General features: G+C 38.5%; 1 protein-coding gene across 1 annotated transcript in view; it reads left to right on the top strand.

The window, feature by feature from the left end:
• Positions 1-447: 447 nt before the first annotated feature.
• Positions 448-25,976, top strand: part of dmrt1.L (doublesex and mab-3 related transcription factor 1 L homeolog) — a 55,650-nt gene continuing 30,121 nt past the window's right edge. Inside the window, 4 exon segments of the mRNA NM_001096500.1 lie at positions 448-560; positions 5,080-5,325; positions 8,324-8,507; positions 19,202-19,485. Coding sequence (NP_001089969.1) covers positions 5,104-5,325; positions 8,324-8,507; positions 19,202-19,485 — 690 coding nt within the window. The 5' untranslated portion in view covers positions 448-560; positions 5,080-5,103.

The raw sequence follows: 25,976 nt of genomic DNA, 5'->3' as shown, positions 1-25,976 counted from the left end.
GCCCTAATTCTGTGACTTATATTTGCCGCTGACCTTCCTGCAGCCTTCCCAATACTCCTCAGGGCCAGCAGCACCGCTACTGAGATGATACGCCCCTCATAATATAGGCCAGTCGCCGAATTGCCATCTTATAAATGAGCAGCAAAATGCGGCCAGAACTCGTGTCGCACTTATTATTGGGGTGCAGGGGCATTCATGCAAAAGTTTCATATATTTTACAGAAATCTTGTCTTTCGATCCACCATGTACAAAAGAAAATGTGTGTGTATATATATTTACGAAATGTAACGTACAGTGTGGCTGCCTTTTTTTTTTTTGGAAAAGGTCAACACCTCCCTATTCTGAGGGTGGCAGGGGCTCTTAGCCAATGGTGAGTGCGCATGGTGCACGGCTGAAATGGCGGGAAGGAGCTCATGCATTATATAGCGGAGGGACCAGGGGTGTGGCACAGTGGCGCAGTGGAGATTGATGAGGATTCTGTTATGAAGTCAGTGAAAAAAGTCACGTTCACGCCATCACCCAGTAAGGCAGGAGACAAAAACAAATTTTCAAAAGTGTCGGTAAGTTACTACTGGTGATCCTGCCATTTGCTGGGTGTGTATATGCGAATATTAAGCTGTGCTGCCTTTATGTAAATACGCAATGTCATATTTCGTTTGTAGATAAGGGCTCTTTTTTTTATTATACCTCCCAGCCGCCCCAAGTCTTAACCTTAAGCTATAGCTATAGAAAAACCGAGGCTTTGTTTAAAAAAAACAACTAAACTACACTAAAAACAACTATGTTGTTTTCTTCCTCTATACGTTTTCCATTTGTTGGGAACCTGTGCAGATGTAGAACCAATGTTGGGGCGTCATTTTTTGTTTCATTATAAAAAGTTGATTGTTGGCATCGCTGAAGCTTCCTACACAAACGTTACATGTGTTTACAGTTACATATAATGGATATTTTTGATAACCCACTGTCCCTGCCTTGCAGTCTTTAAACAATGTTAACCACTATATCTATCCTTAATGGATTTATTTGTTGGTTTAGTTGTACATAAACCAGCATGACACTTAGTAAATGTAATTAAAGTACTGTTTAGCAGGCAGCATATGGGTGATGACAAATATACAAATAATAAATATTATGTCAAATCCATGGGCTTTAGATGTTATGCAGATATTATCTGTTGTCTGGACTGCTTGGGACCTGAGCTTTTCCAGATAAGGGATCTTTTCATAATTAGGAACACCATACCTTAAGGGTCTGGCCACACAAACAGAATCAGGGAGATTAGTCGCGCCAGTGATTCATGTGGCTTAGTTACCATCAAGTCAAAGGTTTTAATAATATAGAGAAAAAGGAAATAATTTTTTAAAAATTAGAATTTTTTGCTTAAAATTTACACTATGGGAGACACTAGCCTTCCTGTAATTAAGAACTTTCTTTGATTTCTGGATAAGGGATGCCAATACCTGTACTTGGTCCCAGAGGCAATCATTGGATTCTAAAGGTGTCCCTGTTTACCATCATACCTTAAGGCTACTAGAAAATCATGTAAACAATAAATAAACCCATAGACTGGCTTTGCCTTCAATGAGGATTAATTATATCTTAGTCTGGATCAAGTACAAGGTACAGTTTTTTATTACAGAGAAAAAATACATAATTTTTTAAAATTTGGACTATTTGAATAAAATGGAGTCTATGGGAGATGGCCTTCCTGTAATTGGGTGCTTTCTGGGTAATGGGTTTCCAGATAACGGATCCCATACCTGTACTATAATTGGGGGTTAGATTGTGAAGGTGCTCTTAACTCAATGCATTAATAACACTAGGGATTGGTATTAATGCTATATAATAATACAGCTATGGGATCCGTTATCCGGAAACCCGTTACCCAGAAAGCACCCAATTACAGGAAGGCCATCTCCCTTAGGCTCCATTTTATCCAAATAATCCAAATTTTAAAAAATGATTAACTTTTTCTCTATACTAAAAAAGTATATTGTACTTGATCCAAACTAAGATATAATGAATCATTATTGGAATCAAACCCAACCTATTGAGTTTATTTAATGTTTACATGATTTTCTAGTAGATTTAAGATATGAAGATCTAAATTACCAAAAATATCCCTTATCCAGAAAACCCCAGGTCCCGAGCATTCCAGGTCCCATACCTGTATACATATTAGGGTAGAATCCTAAGGACAAGCAGTTTTAGACCCTTGCTGCATGGGATGTATTCACTGACAGAAGTGCCCATATCCTCTTGTGGAGCCTGACATTAGTATTAATGCCATCACTTTTGATAGTATCAGTATAGATAAGAAAATATAGAAAAGTACCTCGACTGTAATACTGATGTATTGTGGAATAGTTTGGTGACTGATTTGTCTTTCCTCTTTCTCTTGGAAACAGTAGAAAGACATTTAAAGGACCAAAAAAAAACCACCAACACAGTTTAAACTTTTAAATTTAAATTAAATTAAATAATTACCAATTCTCTGCATGCGCTCCTCTTCTGAAACGGCAACAGGGCGCCGAACCATCGTGCGGGGCTCGATTTCCCCTCCCTGGCTATCTCCTATAGAAGGCAGGGAGGAGAAATTGAGCGCTGCACGCTGGAGCATGCAGAGAATCGGTAAGTAATTTCTTAAAAGCTTTACAAGTTTTAAAGAGAATTACAAGTTTAAACTTTGTTGGTGGGGTTTTTTTTTCGTAAAAAAGAAACATTTTTTTTAAAATTAACCTTTTAATTAACTTTTAGTATGTTATAAAATAAATTCTAAGCAACTTTTAAATCGGTATTTATAATTTAATTTTTATAGTTCTTTAATTATTTGTTGTTTTCTTCTGACTCTTTCCAGCATTCACTGATCCCATCTAAAAAGCAAATACTATGTAAGACTACAAACATATTGTTATTGCTACTTTTTATTAATAATTTTTCTATTCAGACCCTCTCTTATTGGTATTCAAGTCTCCTATTCAAATCAGTACATGGTCGCAAGGGTAATTTGTACCCCAGCACCCAGATTGCTGAAATTGCAAACTGGAGATCTGCTGGATAAAAAGCTAAATAACTCAAAACCTACAAGTACCGTATATACTCGTGTATAAGCCGACCCGTGTATAAGCCGAGGTACCTAATTTACCTAAGAAAACTGGAAAAATGTATTGACTCGTGTATAAGCCTAGGGGCCCCATGTCAGATTTCAAAATGTGAATGTGACCCAGCCGCAACAATTGGGGGACACTGGGCAGGTACCTGTTACTGTCTGTGACTGACTGTGTCGCCGACCGGATTTCATGTTTGCTTCCCTCTGCCACCCCTATTTCATGTTTGCTTCACTCTGCCACTTCCCCCCCCATCTGTCGCTCTCCCCACCCTGGCTGCTCTTCCCTCTGTCCTTCCCTCTGTCACCTCTGCTCTTCCCTCTGTCCTTCCCTCTGTCACCTCTGCCCCAGCCGGACTGCCTGTGACTGCCTGTGTCGCCGCCCGGAGCAGGTCCAGGAGCTCCGGGCGGCGCGTCCTTCCCTGCCGGCGTTCGCTTTCAAAATGGCGGCGCCCATGGCCGCCACGTGGGTAGCGGCCGGCGCCGCTACCCACGTGGCGGCCATGGGCGCCGCCATTTTGAAAGCGAACGCCGGCAGGGAAGGACGCGCCGCCCGGAGCTCCTGGACCTGCTCCGGGCGGCGACACAGGCAGTCCGGCTGGGGCAGAGGTGACAGAGGGAAGGACAGAGGGAAGAGCAGAGGTATGACCCGCGTATAAGCCGAGTTTGAGTTTTTCAGCACATTTTGGGTGCTGAAAAACTCGGCTTATACGCGAGTATATACGGTAATAAGAAATGAAAACCAATTGCAAATTGTCTCAGAATATCAATCTCTACAATATACTAAAAGTTAACTAAAAGGTACATAACCCCTTTAAGGTTAACTAAATTAATGAGTCACTGCCACTGTAAAAGTTGCACTTAGGCTAATGGCACACACTGGGCTGATTCTCAGCCTGCTGAAAATGCCCTTTTCGCTAGCATTAGCCTTCTTACTTACCTTCAGTCGGAACGTGTTGGCCTGGGAGCAGACACATGTTAGGTTTAAACACCAAATTATGCATTTTTCCACAAATATCGCCACATGTGCCTGCAACCCTAGCCATCGTAGTGTTTCCGGCGGCAGGGAAGAAGGCTGATGCGTTTGCACGGGATGTTAACCAGCCTACGTTTTTTCACAGGCTGAGAATCAGCTCTGTGTGGCATTAGCTTTATAATGCCATATGGGGAGCTTTGTGATGGTATCAGTTGTAAATAGTGCTTAGTAAGTTATGATTTACTGAAACTTGCATATAAAAATAATGTGCCCCCTAATGTAAAATAGAGTTACTTTCTGCCTGTCCCTTTTATATGCTTCAGTTACTCCTCAGTACTACTAATATCCTCATATTTTACAATAGGTTGTACATTATTCCCTATATAATACATATTCTGTTGTAATAAATATATTCATATAATACACAAGATCCATGAATATCCTGTAAATTATATCCTAATAAGCAGTGCTTAGTGATGTCATCAGTTATAATCGGAGCTTAGTGATGTCATAACCATGATACTACGGTATGTTTAATGTTTGTATCATTTTGCTTGGATAAATAAATAAAATAGAACAAATGTGTGTAATTATTATGTTCTGTTTACTGTGTAAGTGAAGTACAGTCTAAGTTATCATTGTTTCCTGTTCTGAAAATGTTCTGGATTTTTAGCTTTGTTTATTTGTGCTTCAGTAACAGTGCATTTCTTTATAGCATTGATGATCAAAAAGTGAGAATATGGGGTTCATCTGAATAAATAATAGATTAGGGAACAGAGCCTGTGTGCCAACAAACTTGTTTCCCTCCGTGTTATTTCCACTCCCACACTGGACAACACATTCCCCAATGTTGCTAATTGTGTCCCTGCCCCTGTGTGTACTAAACCTAGAGTAAACCACAAAGTAAACCAAGGCCAGGCATTATTGCCTCAGAAGCAGCCAGTTGCACCCTCAATGCATATCCATAATCATAGTTTTTTTCTGGTCTGCCCTGCAGAGGAATTGCTTTGAAATACAGAGAATGCAAAACAATGAGGAACCATATAGCAAGACCCGTAACTCCGGGCAGCACCCATCAGGAGTTCATACAAAGAAGTCTCCACGGTTACCTAAGTGTGCCCGATGCAGAAATCATGGATATGCTTCTCCCCTGAAGGGACACAAGCGCTACTGTATGTGGAGGGATTGCCAGTGCAAAAAGTGCAGTCTAATAGCAGAGAGACAACGGGTTATGGCGGCACAGGTAAGGAGCAAAAATGACTATTGTGAGATTAACACTGAAAGTGTGACCTGCAGTGATGTTTATTATTCTTGAATATACCTATAGTAATTAGCAGGGCCTCTTTTAATAGCAAAATGAAGTGATTTTAATTTATGCTGCAATAAAAAGATCTAAAATTATTTCTACTGGTCCTTTTTAGGAAATAGGTTTTTAATGACAAAACCTTTTATTCACTATATAAGAATTATTTAAAGAACCCTAAGCCAGTGCTCCTATAATCAGAAAACTGCACCTGTCCGGGGGTTCTTACAGAGACCACCATGGAGTGATTGGCTTCTGGCTTCTTTTTTTGCACGGGTGTGCATGCGCAGTAGCGCGAAAAGCCAATCTTTAACAAAGTCGTCTATTTCGTTCTAATCGCATGCGAATACCCCTGGAAATTTGAAGAAATAAGAAGCAGGAAGACTATTACTCCATGGTGCTCGCTGAATAACCCCGGGCCACTGCAGTTTTCTCCTGATAGGGCACTGGCCTGGGGTGTCATGTAAGTAGATACAATCACTTGGTGGTGCCTAACTTTTGGCACTCTCAAGTAAAAATGTCTTTCCTTCTCCTTTAAAAGAATGAATATATGTATCCTATCAGTGAATATCCCTATACCTAAAATGCCAGAGCCTATTTTGAATCTCAGTCCAGAATATGGTGCCATATATGTGGCGCAAGAAAAAACAAGTAGCCTGTTTGTCAGGATGAAGTCATTATGAATGAGAAATTACTTCAAAAGGCATTACATTTTAAGACACAGCATAAGCGGAATATTTGCATTTCCGAAAAATATATATTTATCATATATATATATATATTATAACAAAATATATATTCTGGCCATGACATATGTGAGTGCCCCATCCAATGATTTGCATTTTCTTCTGTGTGTTTACTTTCAAAATGAGTGTTTAATATTGTTTCGCTACCGACCACTTTGCCTTCGTGAGTGTTTTATTCCACTGGGTTCGGTACAGTAATGTTATTTTTATCATTGATTTTTCAAGTAGGGATGTGGGCAAGTTACCATTAATATAGATACACGGTATAAATGTAACTTGGGAAATGTTATTTTATCTTTGTAAATTGTGTATTTTAGGAGAGGTTTATCTTCAAAAAGTAAACATTGGACTGATGCATTCACAGTAGCATTATGCAAAAGTAGCGGTGTCCTATAAAAAGATTTTGCTATTAGTTTACTTTATATTATGTAGCCCAGCAACTTAGGTTGAAGAAAGTGCATGACTCTTTCAACTTTTCCTTGCATAGATCAAACAGAATGATCCCTGCACACTAGTAGGACAGCAAAGAAAGTGACTAGTGATGAGTGAAATTTTTCACCAAGTTTCGCTTGGAAAAGGACACCCGTAGACTAGTGGGTGATATAATTTTGCTGCCCATAGACTTCGATTCATTTTGGCGAATTTCACGGTTTTGCAAATTTTTGGCGAATCTATACTGTATAATGTGGATTGATTAATTGTATAATTTGGATAATCCACAATGTATGTAATCTAAACTAAATATGCTCTTGTTAGAAAGAATACCAAACTATTTCATCTCTCTGATCACAGTTTATCTCAGTAAGGATGTCTGTAACTTGACTGCCCTAGCACTGAATTAACACCTCACTATGCTTGTGTTAAAATCAAATTTATTTTAATTTTCGTAGACATATAGTTCTTTTCCATCTCCAACCCATCTCCGCATCTTGTGTTGAGCAGTCTATTAAATCTGTTTGACCTTGAAAAAGCCCGTTACAGGGTATTTTTCAAAGGCAAATATTTTGGCCATTTAGTCCATATGTAATGAATCTGTAATGAAACTGTGATAAAGAAAAGCCCTCCTTTCTAATTCTTACTCCTCTGAAACCTTTAGCTTGATGATATGATTATAGCATTCCAAGACTTCGGTGAGTTAGAGTACTGGTTATCTAAGCCTGAGCAAAGGGAGCTAAATTCACTGACTGAAAAGAAGGAAAGTATTCTCTCTACTGTAGTACAGAATGATATAACTAAGTTGAAAATTGCCAGAACTGGGACAAGAGGTACTTGTGCATCCCCCCACCCCTCCACTTGAGACCTCAGACTCCACCACATACCATGTCAGTATTGCTCCTGTTAACCTGCTCATTAAGTAATTTGTTTTTAATTTCACCACTTTCCCCAACCCCAACCCTAAACTACCGCTACCTCTTTTGCATACCCCTAGTTCTAGTCCTAAAGCAGGGATTGTGGATTACTTAATGCTGCATAATGGGGTCTCATTTTTTTTGCGTACCTGTGACACTCTTAAGGTATATTTGTCAACGAGTGAAGTTAGAGATCACCACAGTCTGCTAGCGTGAAAGGCATATTTATCAAACCATGAAAGTGAATGGTCACCATTTGATAAATACACCTTTAAAAATTCCATAGAAATGAATGGAGAGAGGCAGTATTTCACGCTAACAGACTGTGGTGATCTCTAACTTCACTCTTTGATAAATATACCCCTTAGTATCTGTTATGCTGCTTATTAGCATACCCCATTTTATACTGGGTTGGGAGTGGTGAATAGCTTTGTATGACTGATTATAGCTATACTTCCCATTGCTATCAGCCCCAGACCAGCTTTCAGGAGGATCCTGCAGCATAAGTATCCTAAAAGGGGTAAAGATAGGCCTGAGCTTGAGATATGTGAAGGCAGTCAGTATACAAAAAGGAAAAAGGGCATGTGTATCCAGTGCATACTGGCTTGTGTTTCCAGTACATACTGAATGTGCACAAGGTAAAACCTAAGATTTGCGCTTCCCATTCACTTGAATAGGAAATGCACTGTCTATGGCAGCTGAAGGTAGTGTGCTCTTAATCAATAAACTCCTTCACGGACTTGTGCAACAGTCATGATTCTCTGTAAAGCAGTTGAATAATAATATCTGGCTCTATATAAAAGTAAAGAGTCATAACTTTTTAAAACACATTTCATATTCTAGGTTGCATTGCGAAGACAGCAAGCCCAGGAAGAGGAGCTGGGAATAAGCCATCCAATCCATTTGCCCATTGCAGCTGAGTTGCTGATAAAAAAGGAGCATGGTGGTAGCAGCTCTTGCTTGATGCTGGAAAACAGTTCTACACAGACAACCAGCACACCCACTTCAGGTTCCACAGCCAGTTCAGGTAACGGAAGAGAGTACCTTGTGCAATATATTTATACTGTCGCAGGCCAGTCCAGATAACATTTGAGATCTGATGACCTTGTACTGGGAACTGGCAATAAGCCATAGTACCTCTTTGCCCATTGCAGTGTAGTAGCTGATAAAAAGGGAGCATTGTGGTAGCAGGCCTTGATTAATGATAAAGCAGTTCTGTACAGACAGCAACCATAAACACCTTTTTCTAACTCATTGGATACAGTATTTTTGTATTGTAGCAGGGCAATCAAGATTGCATATCCAACCTATTTTAATAACTCAGTTTGCTGTTTAGTAACCTTAATTTCTATAAATGAAAGAACATGTTTGTTCTTTGTTTATCATGTATGCATCCTGCTTATTTGGGTTTTTTTTTGTTATGTATATAAAACATCAAAATGTATACAGCCCATTATGCTATTATCGTGCACAGCATTTATTGAGTTTTGTATTTGTGACCTTTCCCAGAGAAAAGCCGAGTATTATCTTTTACAAAACGTCAATTGATGTAATGTTGCACACAAATTGATGTTACCAAATAAGAAGACTGTTGCCATTATTCCAAATTGGAGAACTGTCCGTCACTAAGATGCACAACTTGTCTGGCCGGAGGCAACTTTCCCGAGGTGCAAATGCTTGTTAGTTGAGCATGAGGATCTAAGACGAGCTGATGAAATGGCCAGAAACATACAGGGAGAAAAGTAAGGAAATGTAGTGCGGAGAAGAAGAGTAAAGGGTTGAAGGATTGAGTATTCAATCTTCTGTTTAACTGGTAGTCATGATAGAGCTCTTACCAGGGGATAAACAGGTGCTCTCTTAGGAGACAGCAGGAGAATTCTAGCTGTATAGTATAAAACTGCATGTCGGGAGAGAAGTGAGACTCTGGGAGACCGGTGAGTAGGAGGCAGCAATAGTCTAAGCAGGATAGGTAGAGTCCTACAGCTGGCTGGGTACCCACAGAATACACACTGTCTGTAGGTACCCATCAAAGCTAGTCAGGTAGGCTGCAGGTGGCTATACGTCAGTATATACTGTGTAAAAATAAATAAATAAACAATTAACTGAGCTCCCCTTCGTTCTTGCCTGGTCTGTGATGTCACATCTGGTTCTCTGTGCACTTCCGCCCCCCCCCCCCCACTATTGTCCTTGGGCGGGAGTGCTACAGGAGGCTTCATCATTAGAGAGGTCTGGGTACAAACAACTTTGTGGTCAAATGCGGGTGCACAGCTCTGGATTGGGATGCAGGTGCACAGGTCTGGGTAAAAACAGGAGAGGGAGAGGATGTGGGAGAATGATTAAAAATGCCAATGTTTCTGTAAAGATATATAGTTACAGTATATAGTGTATAGGAGCAGGAGAGTGTGTAATGAAGCAGAACATGAACTCAGTTGGATGGTTAAAGAAAGAAACTTTCTTTGGAAGGACAGATAAAAGAGTATTAATAAGGACTTTGGCATTTTATGTTTGTCTGAAGGAGCCAGATCAGCATCTTAATTAATACACCCGTGCATGGCCAACTTGAGACTTAGTTATTTCGGTGCAGGTAAAAATGTTTGTTTTAAGTCAACAGTGGGTCAGTAGTAGATTGTAGTTTCCTCTCTTAGGGTGGTGGTAGACGGGGAGTTTAGTTGCCCAGAGACAAATCTTCTCTACTTCGGCGACTAATCTCCCTGAAATGCCTTCCCGTCTGCAAGAATACGAATCACCAGCGGGATGGCATGCGAATACAAAGACATTTCGGGGAGATTATTCGCTGGGTGACTAATGTCCATGTCTGCCACCACCCTTAAATTCATGTAATCATGTAATCTGTTCACTTTTCTTTAAAGGAATACTGTCATGGGAAAAACTTTTTTTTTTCTCAAAATGAATCAGTTAATAGTGCTGCTCCAGCAGAATTCTGCACTGAAATCCATTTCTCAAAAGAGCAAACAGATTTTTTTATATTCAATTTTGAAATCTGACATGGGGCTAGACATATTGTCAATTTCCCAGCTGCCCCAAGTCATGTGACTTGTGCTCTGATAAACTTCAATCACTCTTTACTGCTGTACTGGAAGTTGGAGTGATTTCGCCCCCTCCCTTTTCCCCCCCAGCAGCCAAATAAAAGAACAATGGGAAGGTTACCAGATAACAGCTCCCTAACACAAGATAACAGCTGCCTGGTAGATCTAAGAATAACACTCAATAGTAAAAACCCATGTCCCACTGAGACACATTCAGTTACATTGAGAAGGAAAAACAGTAGCCTGCCAGAAAGTATTTCTCTCCTAAAGTGCAGGCACAAGTCACATGACCAGGGGCAGCTGGGAAATTGACAAAATGTCTAGCCCCATGTCAGATTTCAAAATTGAATTTAAAAAAAACTGTTTGCTCTTTTGAGAAATGGATTTCAGTGCAGAATTATGCTGGAGCAGCACTATTAACTGATGTGTTTTGAAAAAAACATGTTTTCTGATGTCAGTATCCCTTTAAGATAAAGTAAGTTACCAGTCAATAAGGTTTCCCCTAAGAGCCCTGTTAGAGGAGTGCTTCATCACTAGTGGGAAATTTCTCCTACACACAATGAAGCACCTGAAAAAAAATTGCCCCAGGAAGTGATCCTGGGTAATCGTCCAAAAATGTGTAAGGATAGGACTTCATGGTGCGCAAGGAGCCCACACGTCGCTATGCGATAAAACTTATGCGACATGTCGGATGTTTTAATGAAAAAGGAAGTGAAGGAGAATCCGGATCCGACTGTCAGATGAAAACGCATTGCGTAGGAGGCATTTTTAAGTAGTAGTGCATGTAATGTGTTTCGAATTTGGCGATTTCAAATAATGTGAAGAGGCAGGTATTCTCTGGTGCTTCATCACCAGCAGGACAGATTGTTTGCAATGAAGTGTCCAGTGTCAGCACCCTCGGGATGCTAGAATTATGGGCTTACTCAATTAGGTAGAATAAGCTGTTACCAATTAAGAACACAAGTTTTTAGAATGCTAGTGATAAGTTAATTACTGTAAGCAGACCTCACATCAGACAGCTAAAACAAATTGCAAACTACACAATTGTACAAAACAGTAGGAGGCCTTTAAAGTCTTTCATTGATGCTGCTACACTAATTTCAAAGGGTGCAGTTTAAATGATGTGCTTTCCTAAAGAGAGAGAAGAGAAATTGCAGTTACTTGTATTGAAGTTCTTATGTTATAGAGTACATAGGCTGAGCAGTTAAAGGAACAGTAACACCAAAAAATGAAACTGCATTAAAGTAATGAAAATATAATGTATTGACTGTACTACTGGTGTGTTTGCTTCAGTAACACTACTATAGTTTATATAAACAAGCTGCTGTGTAGCCATGGGGCAGCCATTCAAAACTGAAAAAGGAGAAAAGGCACAAGATACACAACAGATAAACTCTGTAGTATACAATAGAATTCTTCAGAACTTCAGAATCTGTTATCTACTGTGTGTCCTGTGCTTGAATGGCTGCCCCCATGGCTACACAGCAGCTTGTTTATATAAATTATAACAGTTTTTATGAAGCAAATGCACCAGTTTTACCAGTGCAGGACAACAGTTGATTATATTGTCATTCTTTCATTTTTCAGGGTTAATGTTCCTTTAAGTTGTTTCTCTTAACTCATGTATAACTCATCTATTCACTTTTGCTTCTTCGATAAGTGAGTTCCCAAGATATAAAGTTGCCAATATAAAGTGCATTTCACACAATGGCTAGAGCAGACAACACGTCTCAAAGAATATCTTAAAAGCCTTTATTTAAGCATGGGTTCTGACCCAAGCAACAGTGACTTTAAGGGGAAAATACAAACAATGGGCTCCCAAAAAAAAGATCTACTGCTTTACAATATGAGGCTAGCAAAAATGCAACCCTTCAGCCTTCTCCTATGTATTACACACAAGTGCATGCATTGATACAAAGGAACCCTGGAATTTCCACAGCCTGAACGTGATGGCAATTCCAGGTTTCCCTTACCAACTAAGTTGTGGTAGGTGAATCACATGTTAATGCTGGTGGAAATTACACCATTCAACACAAATGCAATGGGAAAAATGAGTGTGACTACTTGTGCTCAGTTTTCATGGACAGAGCTTAGTGGATGTCCACTGTTATCCTGGTAATATTGTTTTTTTCATGGGGAAATGCTTTGCAATATGCATCCAAATGTTGCTGTTTTGCACTTTGTAATTAAGCCTTATTGTCTCTGTATCAAAAATAAACTTTTATCAAAATATTCAGAAGTTAGCTACTGACGGTTACATAACCTCTCTGCTGATGAATTCAGTTTATATATTATCCCCGTCATTATTGTCTTGTGGGAGAAACATAATGTTCTAATGTTTCAGATTATAAGGTTAGGGAGTGAATTTCCACCAAGGCTGCCTCATGGCCTTAGAGTCAAGTGTGAAGTGAAGCAATGCAGGCCCTATCAGCTTGGCAGTGGCAGCAAGCAAGGGAGTGAATGCTTATAGCATAGAAAAGAGGCATCTGAATAGATTATATCCTTCCTCTCATGATGTCAGAAGCGCAGCACAATACAAACCCTCAGTGTTAAGTTGCTTAATGCTGGGTCTCATTTCCAGGGTTTGCTATGCAGTTTATCTATCTGAGGGAAGTACTGATTAACTTCCAAGAAATAATATATCAGGTTAATTTAGCTAAAAAGAGCTGAGCTGAACTGTTGAACTGAAGAAGCTGCTCGGATGAGTAGTGAAACGTCTTCAATGATTACTCAGCAAGTCCAGTTGTTTTAGAATTACTTACATTAGATATAAATACCTCACATGACCCCTCTCTGCCTGTGGCCATTATCTGTATGATTTGTGAATAGCGTCATTTCCAACATGCACCATTAATAACAGAACTAGAGCCTGACTTGGTTGGTGCAAGTCAGTTGCCTCTATTGATGTAACACACTTAGGGAACCCCGGAATTACCTCCATCTCTGTAATTCCAGAGTTCCCTTGCACCCCTTCCCATAAGTGTGTACAAATATCATTCATGAATTCTGTTAATATAGACAAAATTTTGCCTCCATTTTAGTTAGAATCCTAACAGAGTTCAATTAATTAATTAATTGAGAAGAGGGTAGATTTTGCTCAGGTTATTTTGAGGCACAAGTAAATAGTGTGGTGATGATAATTATCAGATCTTGTTTCAGGTCTGACTCAGGATTTTCTAGATACAGCAGAAAATAATTTGTAGACATAGATCTTTTTTCCATAATTGGCATAAACTTTTAATAGCAGTGGCTTCTCTGCTCAAGCATGCCAGTGGGCCCATTGCAATGGTAAATAATAGTTGAAAGACAGGGCAACCTTGCCTTCTCCCCCAATAGAGCAGGAAAGACATATGTTTTGATGTGTTTTATAGCTATTGTAAGAAACACTTCACTGTGGTCCAGAGATATGCCTCCGCAACTGAATCAAATGCCCTTTTTATATGTACATAAGTTAATTCAGGTAGGGGAACCTGATATCCAAAATGCTCGAAATAACGGGAATGTAGTCTCTGCATTTTCAAACAAATATTTCTAATTGAACTTCATCCTGACTAAGCAATCAAAAATTCAAAACGGGAGTTTTGCTATCTGCGGCATGCTGTGCTTGATAAAATCTGATGGTGTTTGAAAGACTTTTTTTCACTAATTGAAATACATTGATATTCAGATGTAAATTCATAAACAAAACACACCATCCGACTTATACAACTTGGGGATAAAATGTTGCAGCATCCAACAAAATCACATGCTGTTGCATGACAATTTTATCTGACCCACCAAATCTGATCCAAATCTTCTGTGTAGTTTAGCCGTTATCGTAATACAAAAATGTGATTACTATGACAATAGGTGCATTTAAGCTTTATGTATGTACATCTTCCTGCATACAACCAATGATATGGTACAGTTTAGCAGTAATTGGACTAGGACTGGGACTAGAATTGACACAGAAAATAGGGCTATTATTTTACACCATGCTTGATCTGAAGTCACACAATAAGGTCAAATTCAAGTGCCTGGTATGGAAAATGGTGTAAATTTCTTTGAAAAACAGCAGAGGCAGGCAGGGCTGTCATCATCTACATTAAAAAAAGTTATTTATATATGCATTTATTAAAAAGTCCATACCATTTTTATAAAAACTAGCTCTGATTATACAAAAATGGCACTGGCTGCATTACTTCAAAACCTTCATCGCTACCCAAGTTCTGGACATCAGGAAAGCAGCTTTCAGGTTTGGTTCTGACATTGGGGTCAGAATGGAGTTTTGAGATCCAAATGACGCTAAGGCTGCCATTTGCCAGATATAAGACAGGCAGCAGGCAAGCAATTCCAGTATTGGGCCTAAGTGCCAAGTAACTTAAATCATATTAGATAAATGCACTGGGTGTTACAAAGGGGTATCATAAGAGGCCCATGTTTGTGGCTTCTTTGGGCACCTTGGCATTTTATATTCTGTGGGTAATATTAACCCAAAAAATAAATTTTGGATCGTGGCAATTTGGTAGACCCTCCTGGCCCAGAAATCAATTTTAGGGGAAATTTTTTTTTTCCTAATTCAGTTCCAGTTTTTCCCATAGACTTCAATAGAGTTTTCATGTGATAAACAGTGAGACAATCTGGAATTGAATAAGAAGATTTTTTGTTATCTAATTGAATCTGGTCATTATGTTTTCTAGTGCAAAAAAACCCAACCTAAAATATATAGAAGGTAATTTACTAATAGAGCATATGACCTCTAAATTGGATACTGTACAGAAGTGCTGTCCAACTTCTGTGGTACTGAGAGCCAGAATTGTTCTGGTCTCCATGATGGAGAACCAATAATGGAAGTCAGTGTTCACCACTCCCCTTTTTAAACCACACCCACTTTAAACCACACCTATGTTACTACAAGAACTTTAAACACAGCACACCCCAGCACATGATTTAACACCTTAGGGGCCCGAACTATATGTGTGTGAGTATGACACACACAGGGAGCATAGGGAAGGCAGAGTATGACACACACCGGGAGCATAGGGAAGGCAGAGTAGGGTACACACAACATGTATGGTTTCTTTGGTTTGTATGTATGTACTTGGAATCACAGGGTTCTTAAAATGGCAATTTTCTATTTAGGATTACTCAATGCCACATTCTACTAAAATAAGTATATTATGAAAATAGTTCACTTAAGATGAAGTAAGGTTTTACATATGAGCTGTTTTATGCAATATATTTTTATATTTCGGGATTATAGTTTTCCTTTAAAGGGGTGGGTCACCTTTAAGTTAACCTTTTTAGTATGGTATAGAATGGGAAATTCTAAGCAACTTCTCAATTGGTTTTCATTATTCCTTTTCTATAGTTTTTGAATTATTTTCCTTCTGTCTCTTTCCAGCTTTCAAATGGAGGTCACTGAACCCAACTAAAAACAAATGCTCTGTAAGGATACATATGTATTGTTATTGGTACTTATTATTACTCATCTTTCTATTCTGGCCCTCTCCTATTCATCAACAGAACAGTGGGAAGATAACAGCTCTCTGACACCTGTTCTGCATTGCTAAAAATGTTCCCATGCCCCATCTAGTGGTAGATATGAGAATAGCAATCAGTATGAAAGATCAAAATGCACCAGTTAATATTGCTGCTCCAGCAGAATTCAGCACTGAAATCAGTTTTTTAAAAGAGCGAATACATTTTTCAGTATTTAATTTTGAAATTTGTCAGGAACCCCCTGCTTTTTTCTTGTGTGCTATTCTCATGTCTATCACTAAGTGGTGCAATGAAAACAAATCCTTCAGTAGAGGTGTCAGATACAGTGGTGTGAAATACTATTTGCCCCCTTCCTGATTTCTTATTCTTTTGCATGTTTGTCACACTTAAATGTTTCTGCTCATCAAAAACCGTTAACTATTAGTCAAAGATAACATAATTGAACACAAAATGCAGTTTTTAAATGAAGGTTTACGTTATTAAGGGAGAAAAAAACTCCAAATCTACATGGGCCTGTGTGAAAAAGTGATTGCCCCCCTTGTTAAAAAATAACTTAACTGTGGTTTATCACACCTGAGTTCAATTTCTGTACTCACCCCCAGGCCTGATTACTGCCACACCTGTTTCAATCAAGAAATCACTTAAATAGGAGCTACCTGACACAGAGAAGTTGACCAAAAGCACCTCAAAAGCTAGACAACATGCCAAGATCCAAAGAAATTCAGGAACAAATGAGAACAAAAGTAATTGAGATCTATCAGTCTGGTAAAGGTTATAAAGCCATTTCTAAAGCTTTGGGACTCCAGCGAACCACAGTGAGAGCCATTATCCACAAATGGCAAAAACATGGAACAAGAGCGCAGAGACAACTCATCCGAGAGACCACAAAAGACCCCAGGACAACATCTAAAGAACTGCAGGCCTCACTTGCCTCAATTAAGGTCAGTGTTCACGACTCCACCATAAGAAAGAGACTGGGCAAAAACGGCCTGCATGACAGATTTCCAAGGCGCAAACCACTTTTAAGCAAAAAGAACATTAAGGCTCCTCTCAATTTTGCTAAAAAACATCTCAATGATTGCCAAGACTTTTGGGAAAATACCTTGTGGACCGACGAGACAAAAGCTGAACTTTTTGGAAGGTGCGCGTCACGTTACATCTGGCGTAAAAGTAACACAGCATTTCAGAAAAAGAACATCATACCAAAAGTAAAATATGGTGGTGGTAGTGTGATGGTATGGGGTTGTTTTGCTGCTTCAGGACCTGGAAGACTTGCTGTGATAGATGGAACCATGAATTCTACTGTCTACCAAAAAATCCTGAAGGAGAATGTCCGGCCATCTGTTCGTCAACTCAAGCTGAAGCGATCTTGGGTGCTGCAGCAGGACAATGACCCAAAACACACCAGCAAATCCACCTCTGAATGGCTGAAGAAAAACAAAATGAAGACTTTGGAGTGGCCTAGTCAAAGTCCTGACCTGAATCCTATTGAGATGTTGTGGCATGACCTTAAAAAGGCGGTTCATGCTAGAAAACCCTCAAATAAAGCTGAATTACAACAATTCTGCAAAGATGAGTGGGCCAAAATTCCTCCAGAGCGCTGTAAAAGACTCGTTGCAAGTTATCGCAAATGCTTCATTGCAGTTATTGCTGCTAAGGGTGGCCCAACCAGTTATTAGGTTCAGGGGGCAATTACTTTTTCACACAGGTTTGGATTTCTTTTCTCCCTAAATAATAAAAACCCTCATTTAAAAACTGCATTTTGTGTTTACTTGTGTTATCTTTGACTAATAGTTAAATGTGTTTGATGATCAGAAACATTTTGTGTGACAAACATGCAAAAGAATAAGAAATCAGGAAGGGGGCAAATAGTTTTTCACACCACTGTAGCTGCTATCTGGTTAGCTGCCCATTGATTGCTCTGTTGATAGGCTGCTTGTAGGGGAGAATTTTTAGCACTGCAAACACGACCCATGTCACGGTAAAATAAAATGGGAAAGGGAGAAACAATAGCTGTCTTAAAGCAGTTCCATCTTGAAGTGCTGGCTCCTCAAAGCTCAGGATCAGGCACAATGCACTGAAATGGCTGCCTCCACACAAATATTACAGCTACAAAATTTGTTGGTTCAAGAATAAAATTTTAAATAGTAGAGTTAATAATTTGCAATGTAAACAGTGTAATTTAGGAATCAAACGTAACCCATAAAAATCATGACAGAATCACTTTAAAAACCCAAGTCCAAGCACAATTCCTTCAAGTTGAAGGCTGTTTCCGAGAGCAAAGGATCAGGCACAATGACTTGAGATTGCTGTCTATGCACCAATATTACAATTAAAAAAATATACATTCTTTGTTTCAAGAATAACATTTTAAATAGTAGAGTGAATTGTACAGTGTAATAACAATTACAACATAAAAATCATGACATAATCCATTTAAATCCAATAAATAAATGAATGGTTGGTAACTAATAAAATACAATTGTTTATTAGCATCCCAGTTTTTTGGAACACTGCTGTACCCCTAATGTGTTTTATATGATTCCTGCCTCCTCCTGTTATCATGGATTAACTAATTCTTATTATTTACTCAGAATGTAAGCTCTTCCAGGATTGCTACTGTCAATGTACCAAAACTAACAAGGGCTGATTTACTAGCATAAATGCTACGTTTCGCAGGTGCAGTTGTGAGCAGCAACCAATCGGCAATTAGCTTGAAAAATCCATCACAAGACAGAAAATGAAAGCAAAGATCTGATTAGTTTCTGTGGGTAACTGCGCTGGTACAATACAACACACAATGTGTTCATTTTGGTAAAAAATAATTCAAAAGGTAAATTGGAACAGATACTGAGATATTTGACACTGCTAATACTAACTTGTTACCTGAAGTAACATAGTAATTTAGATTGATAAAAAAAAGACATCTATCAAGTTCAACCTTTTGTCTAAATAAAACCTATGAATAAAATATATACTGAGACTGTATATATAGGTGGCATAGAGAGAGCTTGAACAAAGGAATAAAGTATTTCTCTGTGAACCAATTAATTGAAAAAAACATGTTCACAGCCAGGAAGTTATTTTGTGATTAACTGTATTGATCAAAACGTGCAATCAGAATACTTTCCGTGTATATATATCAAGAACTTGAAGCCAAACAGCTAAATATATACTATTTCTGTTTTTTCAGAAGGCAAGGTGTTAATTCAAGAAATCCCTTCCATCACCAGCAGAGGGCATATGGAGAGCACATCTGATTTGGTTATGGACTCCCCTTACTACAGTAACTTCTACCAACCTCCACTTTATCCGTACTACAACAACCTGTACAATTACCCTCCATACCAAATGGCTATGGCTGCTGAATCTACCAGTGGCAATGATATGGGAGGAATAAGCGGGCCGCCACTAAAAAATAATCACAGAAACCATCCAGCTGCTTATGTCCCTAGCCAGTCAGGAAATCAGTGGCAGGTATTGTGCGTCTAATGTCATTGTCTTAAATGTTATCCATCTTGCATTGAATTATTAAAGCTTCATGTCTCTAACCCATCATAGAAATTCTTGATGTTGACCGCTATCACACCTTTTCCTTCAAAAAATATATAATGGTAAATAAAGGACTCCCCAGTCTGAGTAATGAACAAGCCACAACCATTTCATATGCCACCATATACCTAACACTCTGGATGTGGTTCCACTAAACACAGACAGCAGTGCATTCAGAGTTAGGATAAACTATTTGCTTTCCATTGTAGGAGAGGCAGGGAACTTTGAATTTGTCTGGCGGTTGGTAAAGACATTTTTACTGTATTAATGCAAACGTTACGTAGAAGAAGAATAAAAAAAAAAATACAGAAGTAGCAAGCATATATTGCCCTCTTCAGGAAGGTGTTAGTACTATTTGCCCTGCACAGTATTGAATTAACCCTTCACCCCAAACTGAAACGGCTTTTATTTCACTTGTCTTCCTTTTTTCTTTACTCCACTGTTTTACTTCGGGTGGAACAAGTTGCATTACTTATGTAAAGGGAAGGGAATGTGCATTAAAAGTTAAGGTGAATCGCAAACAAAGCAATAGTAAAGAAGGGGAAATGTGTAGAAAGGGGAGCATTAGAGGGATTATCAAAAAGAGGTAAGGGATAGAAAAAAAGGAAAGCAGATTAGATGGGAAGGTGAGATGAAACAGCAAGAGAATATAGCAAAGAGGAAAAGAGAAATATGAAAATGGAGGTGTCGGAACAGATGGAGGATGGGAAAGTAGAGGAGGCAGCAAAGAAGACAGAAAAGGAAGGGAAAAAGATACTGTCATGAAAAAGTTTGGGAACCCCTCTTAATTCTTTGGAGTTTTGTTTATCATTGGCTGAGCTTTCAAAGTAGCAACTTCCTTTTAATATATAAAATGCATTATGGAAACAGTAGTATTTCAGCAGTGACATAAAATTTATTGGATTAACAGAAAACATGCATCATAACAAAATTAGACAGTAGGTAGCAGGTTTTTTTCATTGGAATGTGGTGTTCTTCCACCATGCAAAACGATTTTTATTATGACCAAATAACTAAATTTTTGTCTCATCAGTCCAAAGCACTTTGTTCCAAAATGACTGTGGCTTGTCTAAATGAGCTTTTGCATACAACAAGCGACTATTTGTGGCGTGAGTGCAGAAAGGGCTTTCTCATCTCCCTGCCATACAGATGTTTTTGTGCAAATTGTGCTGAATTGTAGAACGATGTACAGATACACCATCTGCAGCAAAATGTTCTTGCAGGTCCTTGGAGGTGATCTTTGGGTTGTCTGTAACCATTCTCACAATCCTCCGCATATATCGCTCCTGTATTTTTCTTAGCCTGCCAGACCTGGGCTTTACAGCAACTGTGCCTGTAGCCTTCCATTTCCTGATTACATTCCTTAAGCTGGCCATAGACGCAAAGATCTTATGGTACGAATCCTCGATTTGTATGATTTTCGGACCGTGTGGAGTGTCCCGACATTTTTCGTCCCATGGAGATCATTTGGACGATCGGCCAGGTTAAAAGATTTCTGTCGGCTGCCGATAATATCTCTGCATGTATTGCCGATCTGACGATTTTCAGTGGGAGACTGTCACCAGCTTTGTAGGACATAAACTTTCGTATGATTGCTGTTAGGGGCAGAACATTGGCTGATCTGTTCTTCTACTATTTTATTTAAACTGAAGGTTAGTGGCAGGTCGGGAGATGGGGAAGTCCGGTCGTTCGAGGATTCGAACGTTCGGATCTTTGCGTTTATGGCCATCTTAACAGTTGAAAATGACAGTTTAAACCTCTGAGATTTTTGTAGCCTTCCCCTAAACCATGATACTGAACTATCTTTGTTTTCATATCTTTTGAGAGTTGCTTTGAGGATCCCATGCTGTCCCTCTTCAGAGGAGTGTCATAAACAGAAGCACAACTTGCAATTGGCCACCTTGAATACCTTTTGTTATAATTGGACACCTGCCTATGAAGTTCAAGGTTTAACAAGCTAATCCAACCAATTTGGTGTTGCCAGTAATCAGTATTGAGCAGTTACATGCATTCAAATTAGCAAAATTACAAGGGTACCCACATTTTTGCACAGCCAGTTTTTCACATTTGATCTAATTTCATACAACTGAATACTGCTTCACTAAACATCTTTGTTCAGAAAACACCACTGTAATCAGATGTTCCTGGGAAATGAAAGACATACCACTGTTATTTTTTTTTTTCTTAAACTGACATGTTTTATTAACTTTTATTACACATGAAATGAGTCATCCGCTGGTTGCGTTACCCTGTCATTAATGTTACATAATAATGCACAAATGAAAATTAAAGGAAGAAAAAGAAAAAAAAAAGAAATTGAAAATCAATAGCTACATGGCGGTAGGGTATTATTGTTATTAATTCTATGTTGGTTTTAGAATATTTGGGTTACTGGATTTTTCCTGTGTATGTCCCCTCGTCACAAGTGTAGGGCCAGATAAAGCTGAGAGTCATTTTCATGGGCCACTATGATCTTTTTTGTTGAAAGTGGAGTAAATTATTATGCAGGCTGAGAGGGGTTTTTCATATGACTGTAGATGGATAAGTAGAGAGATCAGAAAAAGTCTGTGGAGACCACATAAGGCCTGATAAAGAGGTGTGTGATAGAGAGGAGTAGTGATGAGAGAAAATATTCACCAAGTTTCACAGCGAAAATAACCCCATAGACTCCAATGGGTGAGAAAAAATGTGCATCAAAAAAATTTTGTTTCCCATAGACCAATGCGTTTTGGCGAATTTTCGCCGTTCTGCGAATTTTTGGCAAAGCAAAAAGGGGTTAGATTCTCTCATTCTCTTATTAGGAGCAGGCCATATAGGTGTGAGTCTATAAAAAGCACCAAATGGAGGCATATGTAAACAGCTGTTTGTCAAAAGCTCTTTATTGCAAAAGCTTTCCAATGCAAACTATTGTAGATATGGAGATGTTTATTCCAATTCCATTCCAATATATTTTGATAAAATGATTTCTTACTGAAATTCAGCTGCCAATATGTTTTAAAGGGATACTGTCATGCGAAAAAATGCTTTCTCGAAAACACATCAGTTAATAGTGCTGCTCCAGCAGAATTCTGCACTGCAATCTATTTTTCAAAAGCAGATTTTTTATATTTAATTCTGAAATCTGACATGGGGCCAGACATATTGTCCATTTCCCAGTTGCCCCCAGATTTTAACAATTTTTTTTTATTATTTTTGATTATAGGGCTAAACCCAACACAAACCACCATATCTTCAAATTGGGATAGGGACATGTGCCATTGACTTATACATGCCCTTGACAGATTTGAGGTAGTGGATTTTCTCGAAAAATTTGTGTTCCCCCCCCCCCCCCAAAAAAAAGCACGACCAGAAAAATTTAGTTTTAGTAAATAATAAAAGTATTATCAGTTTTTGTTGTTACTTGCGCTTTAAAATATACAAGAACGTTGTAAAGGCTGTGCGAAACAGATGTGAAAAGAAGATTTATAGGTTAAGAGGGCTGTTAAATGGCTCAGTGAAGCTTTTGTTAAGCAGTCATCCAGTAATTAGGAATCTGATAGACTTCCTTGGATAGGTGGGTTTTCAGTGAAAACTAGTATTTTAGCACATGGGTCATTTTGTAGTGGATATTAGTAGTTCAGCTCTCTCGTCATGGGTAAATTCTTAGAAAAAAAGTCTACCACTGTGACCACAGGTCCTGGTCATGCAAGACTTCACTTGCCCATAGGCAGTTGTATCACTATTAAGAGATACTGACATTACATTACCCTTCTTACTACCCTGTTCCTCTATGAGGGAGCTGCCATATTTGTGCAGCAGTAGTCCGTTAGCATTAGAAACTAACTGACAGATTAAGAAGGGACAGTCAGGTTGGCAAAACAGTCAGGTTGAGGAACTTCAAGTGAAAATTACTTACAAAAGCAGAACTACTAGTGAAAACCGATAGGTAACTTTGAGGTAGATTAATATTTTGAACATAATTTTTTTGTGTCAGTGTCACTTTAAGGCTGCACTGGTTTTGGTGTATGTCATTGGTCTTATATTAATACTCCGGATCGCCTCGTGGAGTTTAGCTCTTAATCATATATGTGTTATACCTTTGACTTCCTCGGCAAAAGATGTATAGACTGCATACTATATTACTAAATGCAACCTTCCTATAAAGTCCATTGCCCCTACAGTCTGAGTGGCTAGGTATCCTATGAGGGTTTCCTGGCACTGTTTTCTAGCCCTTCAGCTGTTGCAAAGTAACAAGGAAATCTTATAGTTATAGTGCAATGACATGTGCCCTGAGGAAAACATGAATTAAGATGTTATTTTTTGAAAAGATGTTTTTTTTTCAATGTAGAATGAATGAATGGTGTACTCTGTTTAGGTGGGATAAAAATATTATACATGGCAAATTAAAGAAGCATCTGCTGTAGGTTGTCTAGGTTTGACTTGCCTTTTTGTATTTTTGGCATCTGCACTATCCTGCCCTCTACACTGCAGATTTATGCTAAAAGTATCAATGTCATAATGTTTCTGACAGCTCATCTGTGTCATGAATTGAATCTATATATCTTGGTGGAGATAATATAAGAGGTTTATTTTCCAGTAGTGCTGACAGGACTATACCTCCTTGATGTCACGGCACTTTAAAATTCTGATGGCAACATATTGTTTATGGGTCAGTGCTTTTGACTAAAACAGTAGCTTGGGACAGAATAGCAAAGGTTAATTAAGTTTGTCTATCAAGAGGGACAGATATCGATGTTTCCTTGGAGAGCTAGCATAAGCAATGATTCAATCCAGTGTCTCCTCTGTCCTTTCTTTTAAAACCACAGGACGTGCCCCAGGATTACAACTCATGCCTGTTATACTCTGCTATCATTTACATGCTGCTTCAGAGATTTATAATGCTTTTTCAACAACAAAAATGTCTTTAAATGTCTTTTCGGAAAAGGTGAAATGCACAGCTAGTGAAAGTATTTGAATGTATTTTGTTAGTCATTGTAGAGTAGAAATTCCAAATTCCATATAGATATTTGGGAAAATAGTCATGTTTTATATCAGAATCTTAACTGAAATCATTAATTACTTGAGCTGATTTATTTATTACTGATTTATTGTTTATTATGTAAAAATAAAGGTTACAATATAATTCAAAGAATGAATAGTCTAGGTATAAAATATCTCATGCAATCCAGTAACAAGTGTTCTGTTAAAGGGCAAAATTTTTAAAAAGATAATATTTGTGCTGGAAAAATGTATATACTTTATACTTGTTACCCTTCAGCTCATTTACAGAGATCAGCATTGGAGAGTAAGAATCTTGCAGAGGATGAGTTGGATTCCAGTGCTACTGTGAATGCCCCTACTGTGTAGTATGATTACTGCCTTTTAAATTGATTTAAAGAATAGGGATTGTCCTGAACATTCTTTTTTCCTATTGTTTTATTAGGAAAAACTAAAGTCAAGTTATGTTTTCTGAGGGGGGAACTTGGGGTGCTGTTGTACCGAGCCTAAATTGGGTGGGCAACTTGCTCCAATTTTCAAAATAGCCAGGCCCCCTTGACAGCGCTGAAGTCGTGCTGAATACCCGAAGCCGCAAAAAGACCCAAAGCCACAATTAATGCCAAAGTTGAAGTTCTGAAGGTTTGAACAGACCAGAAACCGAAAGGGACCAAAGAATAAAGTCCTGAAGCCGCAAAAAGACCAGAAGCCACGAAAGGAGTTGAAGTTCCGAAGCCATGAAAGGAGCCAAAGATAAAAACTCGAAGCTACGAGTTCAGTTCTACTGAATACCAATCTGTTTTTTTTTAACCCCTAGCCACCAATGTATTATTTTAATACTCTATAGGCCCCTGCCACCAATGTTTTTTTTAAATATTCTCTGGGGTTCCAATGTTTCTTTTTAACTTGTATGGGGGGGTTGCATGGCCACCAATGGATGTGGTTTATATTTTTGAGCTTTGGCAGTGATAAAATGCCTTGTATGTTGTGTAATTAACATGGAAAATACATTATTATATTAAAGGAACAGAAACACCAAAAAAATAAAGAATATTAAGGTAATTAACATATAATATACAGTTAGCATGCACTGAAAAATGCTGTGTATTTGCTTCAGAAAGACTACTATACAGTAGTTTATATAAACAAGCTGCTGCGTAGCCATGGGGGGGGGGCAGCCATACAAGCTATAAAAAAGAATAAAAGAACAGGTTACATAGCACATAACAGATAAACCCTGTTCAATACAATGGTGTTTTATCTGTTATTTGCCATGTAAGATGTGCCTTTTCTCACGTTTGAATGGCTGCCCTCGTTGCTACACAGCAGCTTGTTTACAGTATATATACTATAGTAGTCTTTCCGAAGCAAACACAACAGTTTTACCAGTGCAGAGAAACAGTACGTTATACAGTTATATGAAAAAGTTTGGGAACCCCTCT

This window comes from Xenopus laevis, chromosome 1L (assembly GCF_017654675.1).
Source record: "Xenopus laevis strain J_2021 chromosome 1L, Xenopus_laevis_v10.1, whole genome shotgun sequence".
Classification (NCBI taxonomy): domain Eukaryota; kingdom Metazoa; phylum Chordata; class Amphibia; order Anura; family Pipidae; genus Xenopus; species Xenopus laevis.
The sequence above is the reverse complement of the archived record's forward strand: the minus strand, read 5'-3'. Positions and strand labels throughout refer to the sequence as shown.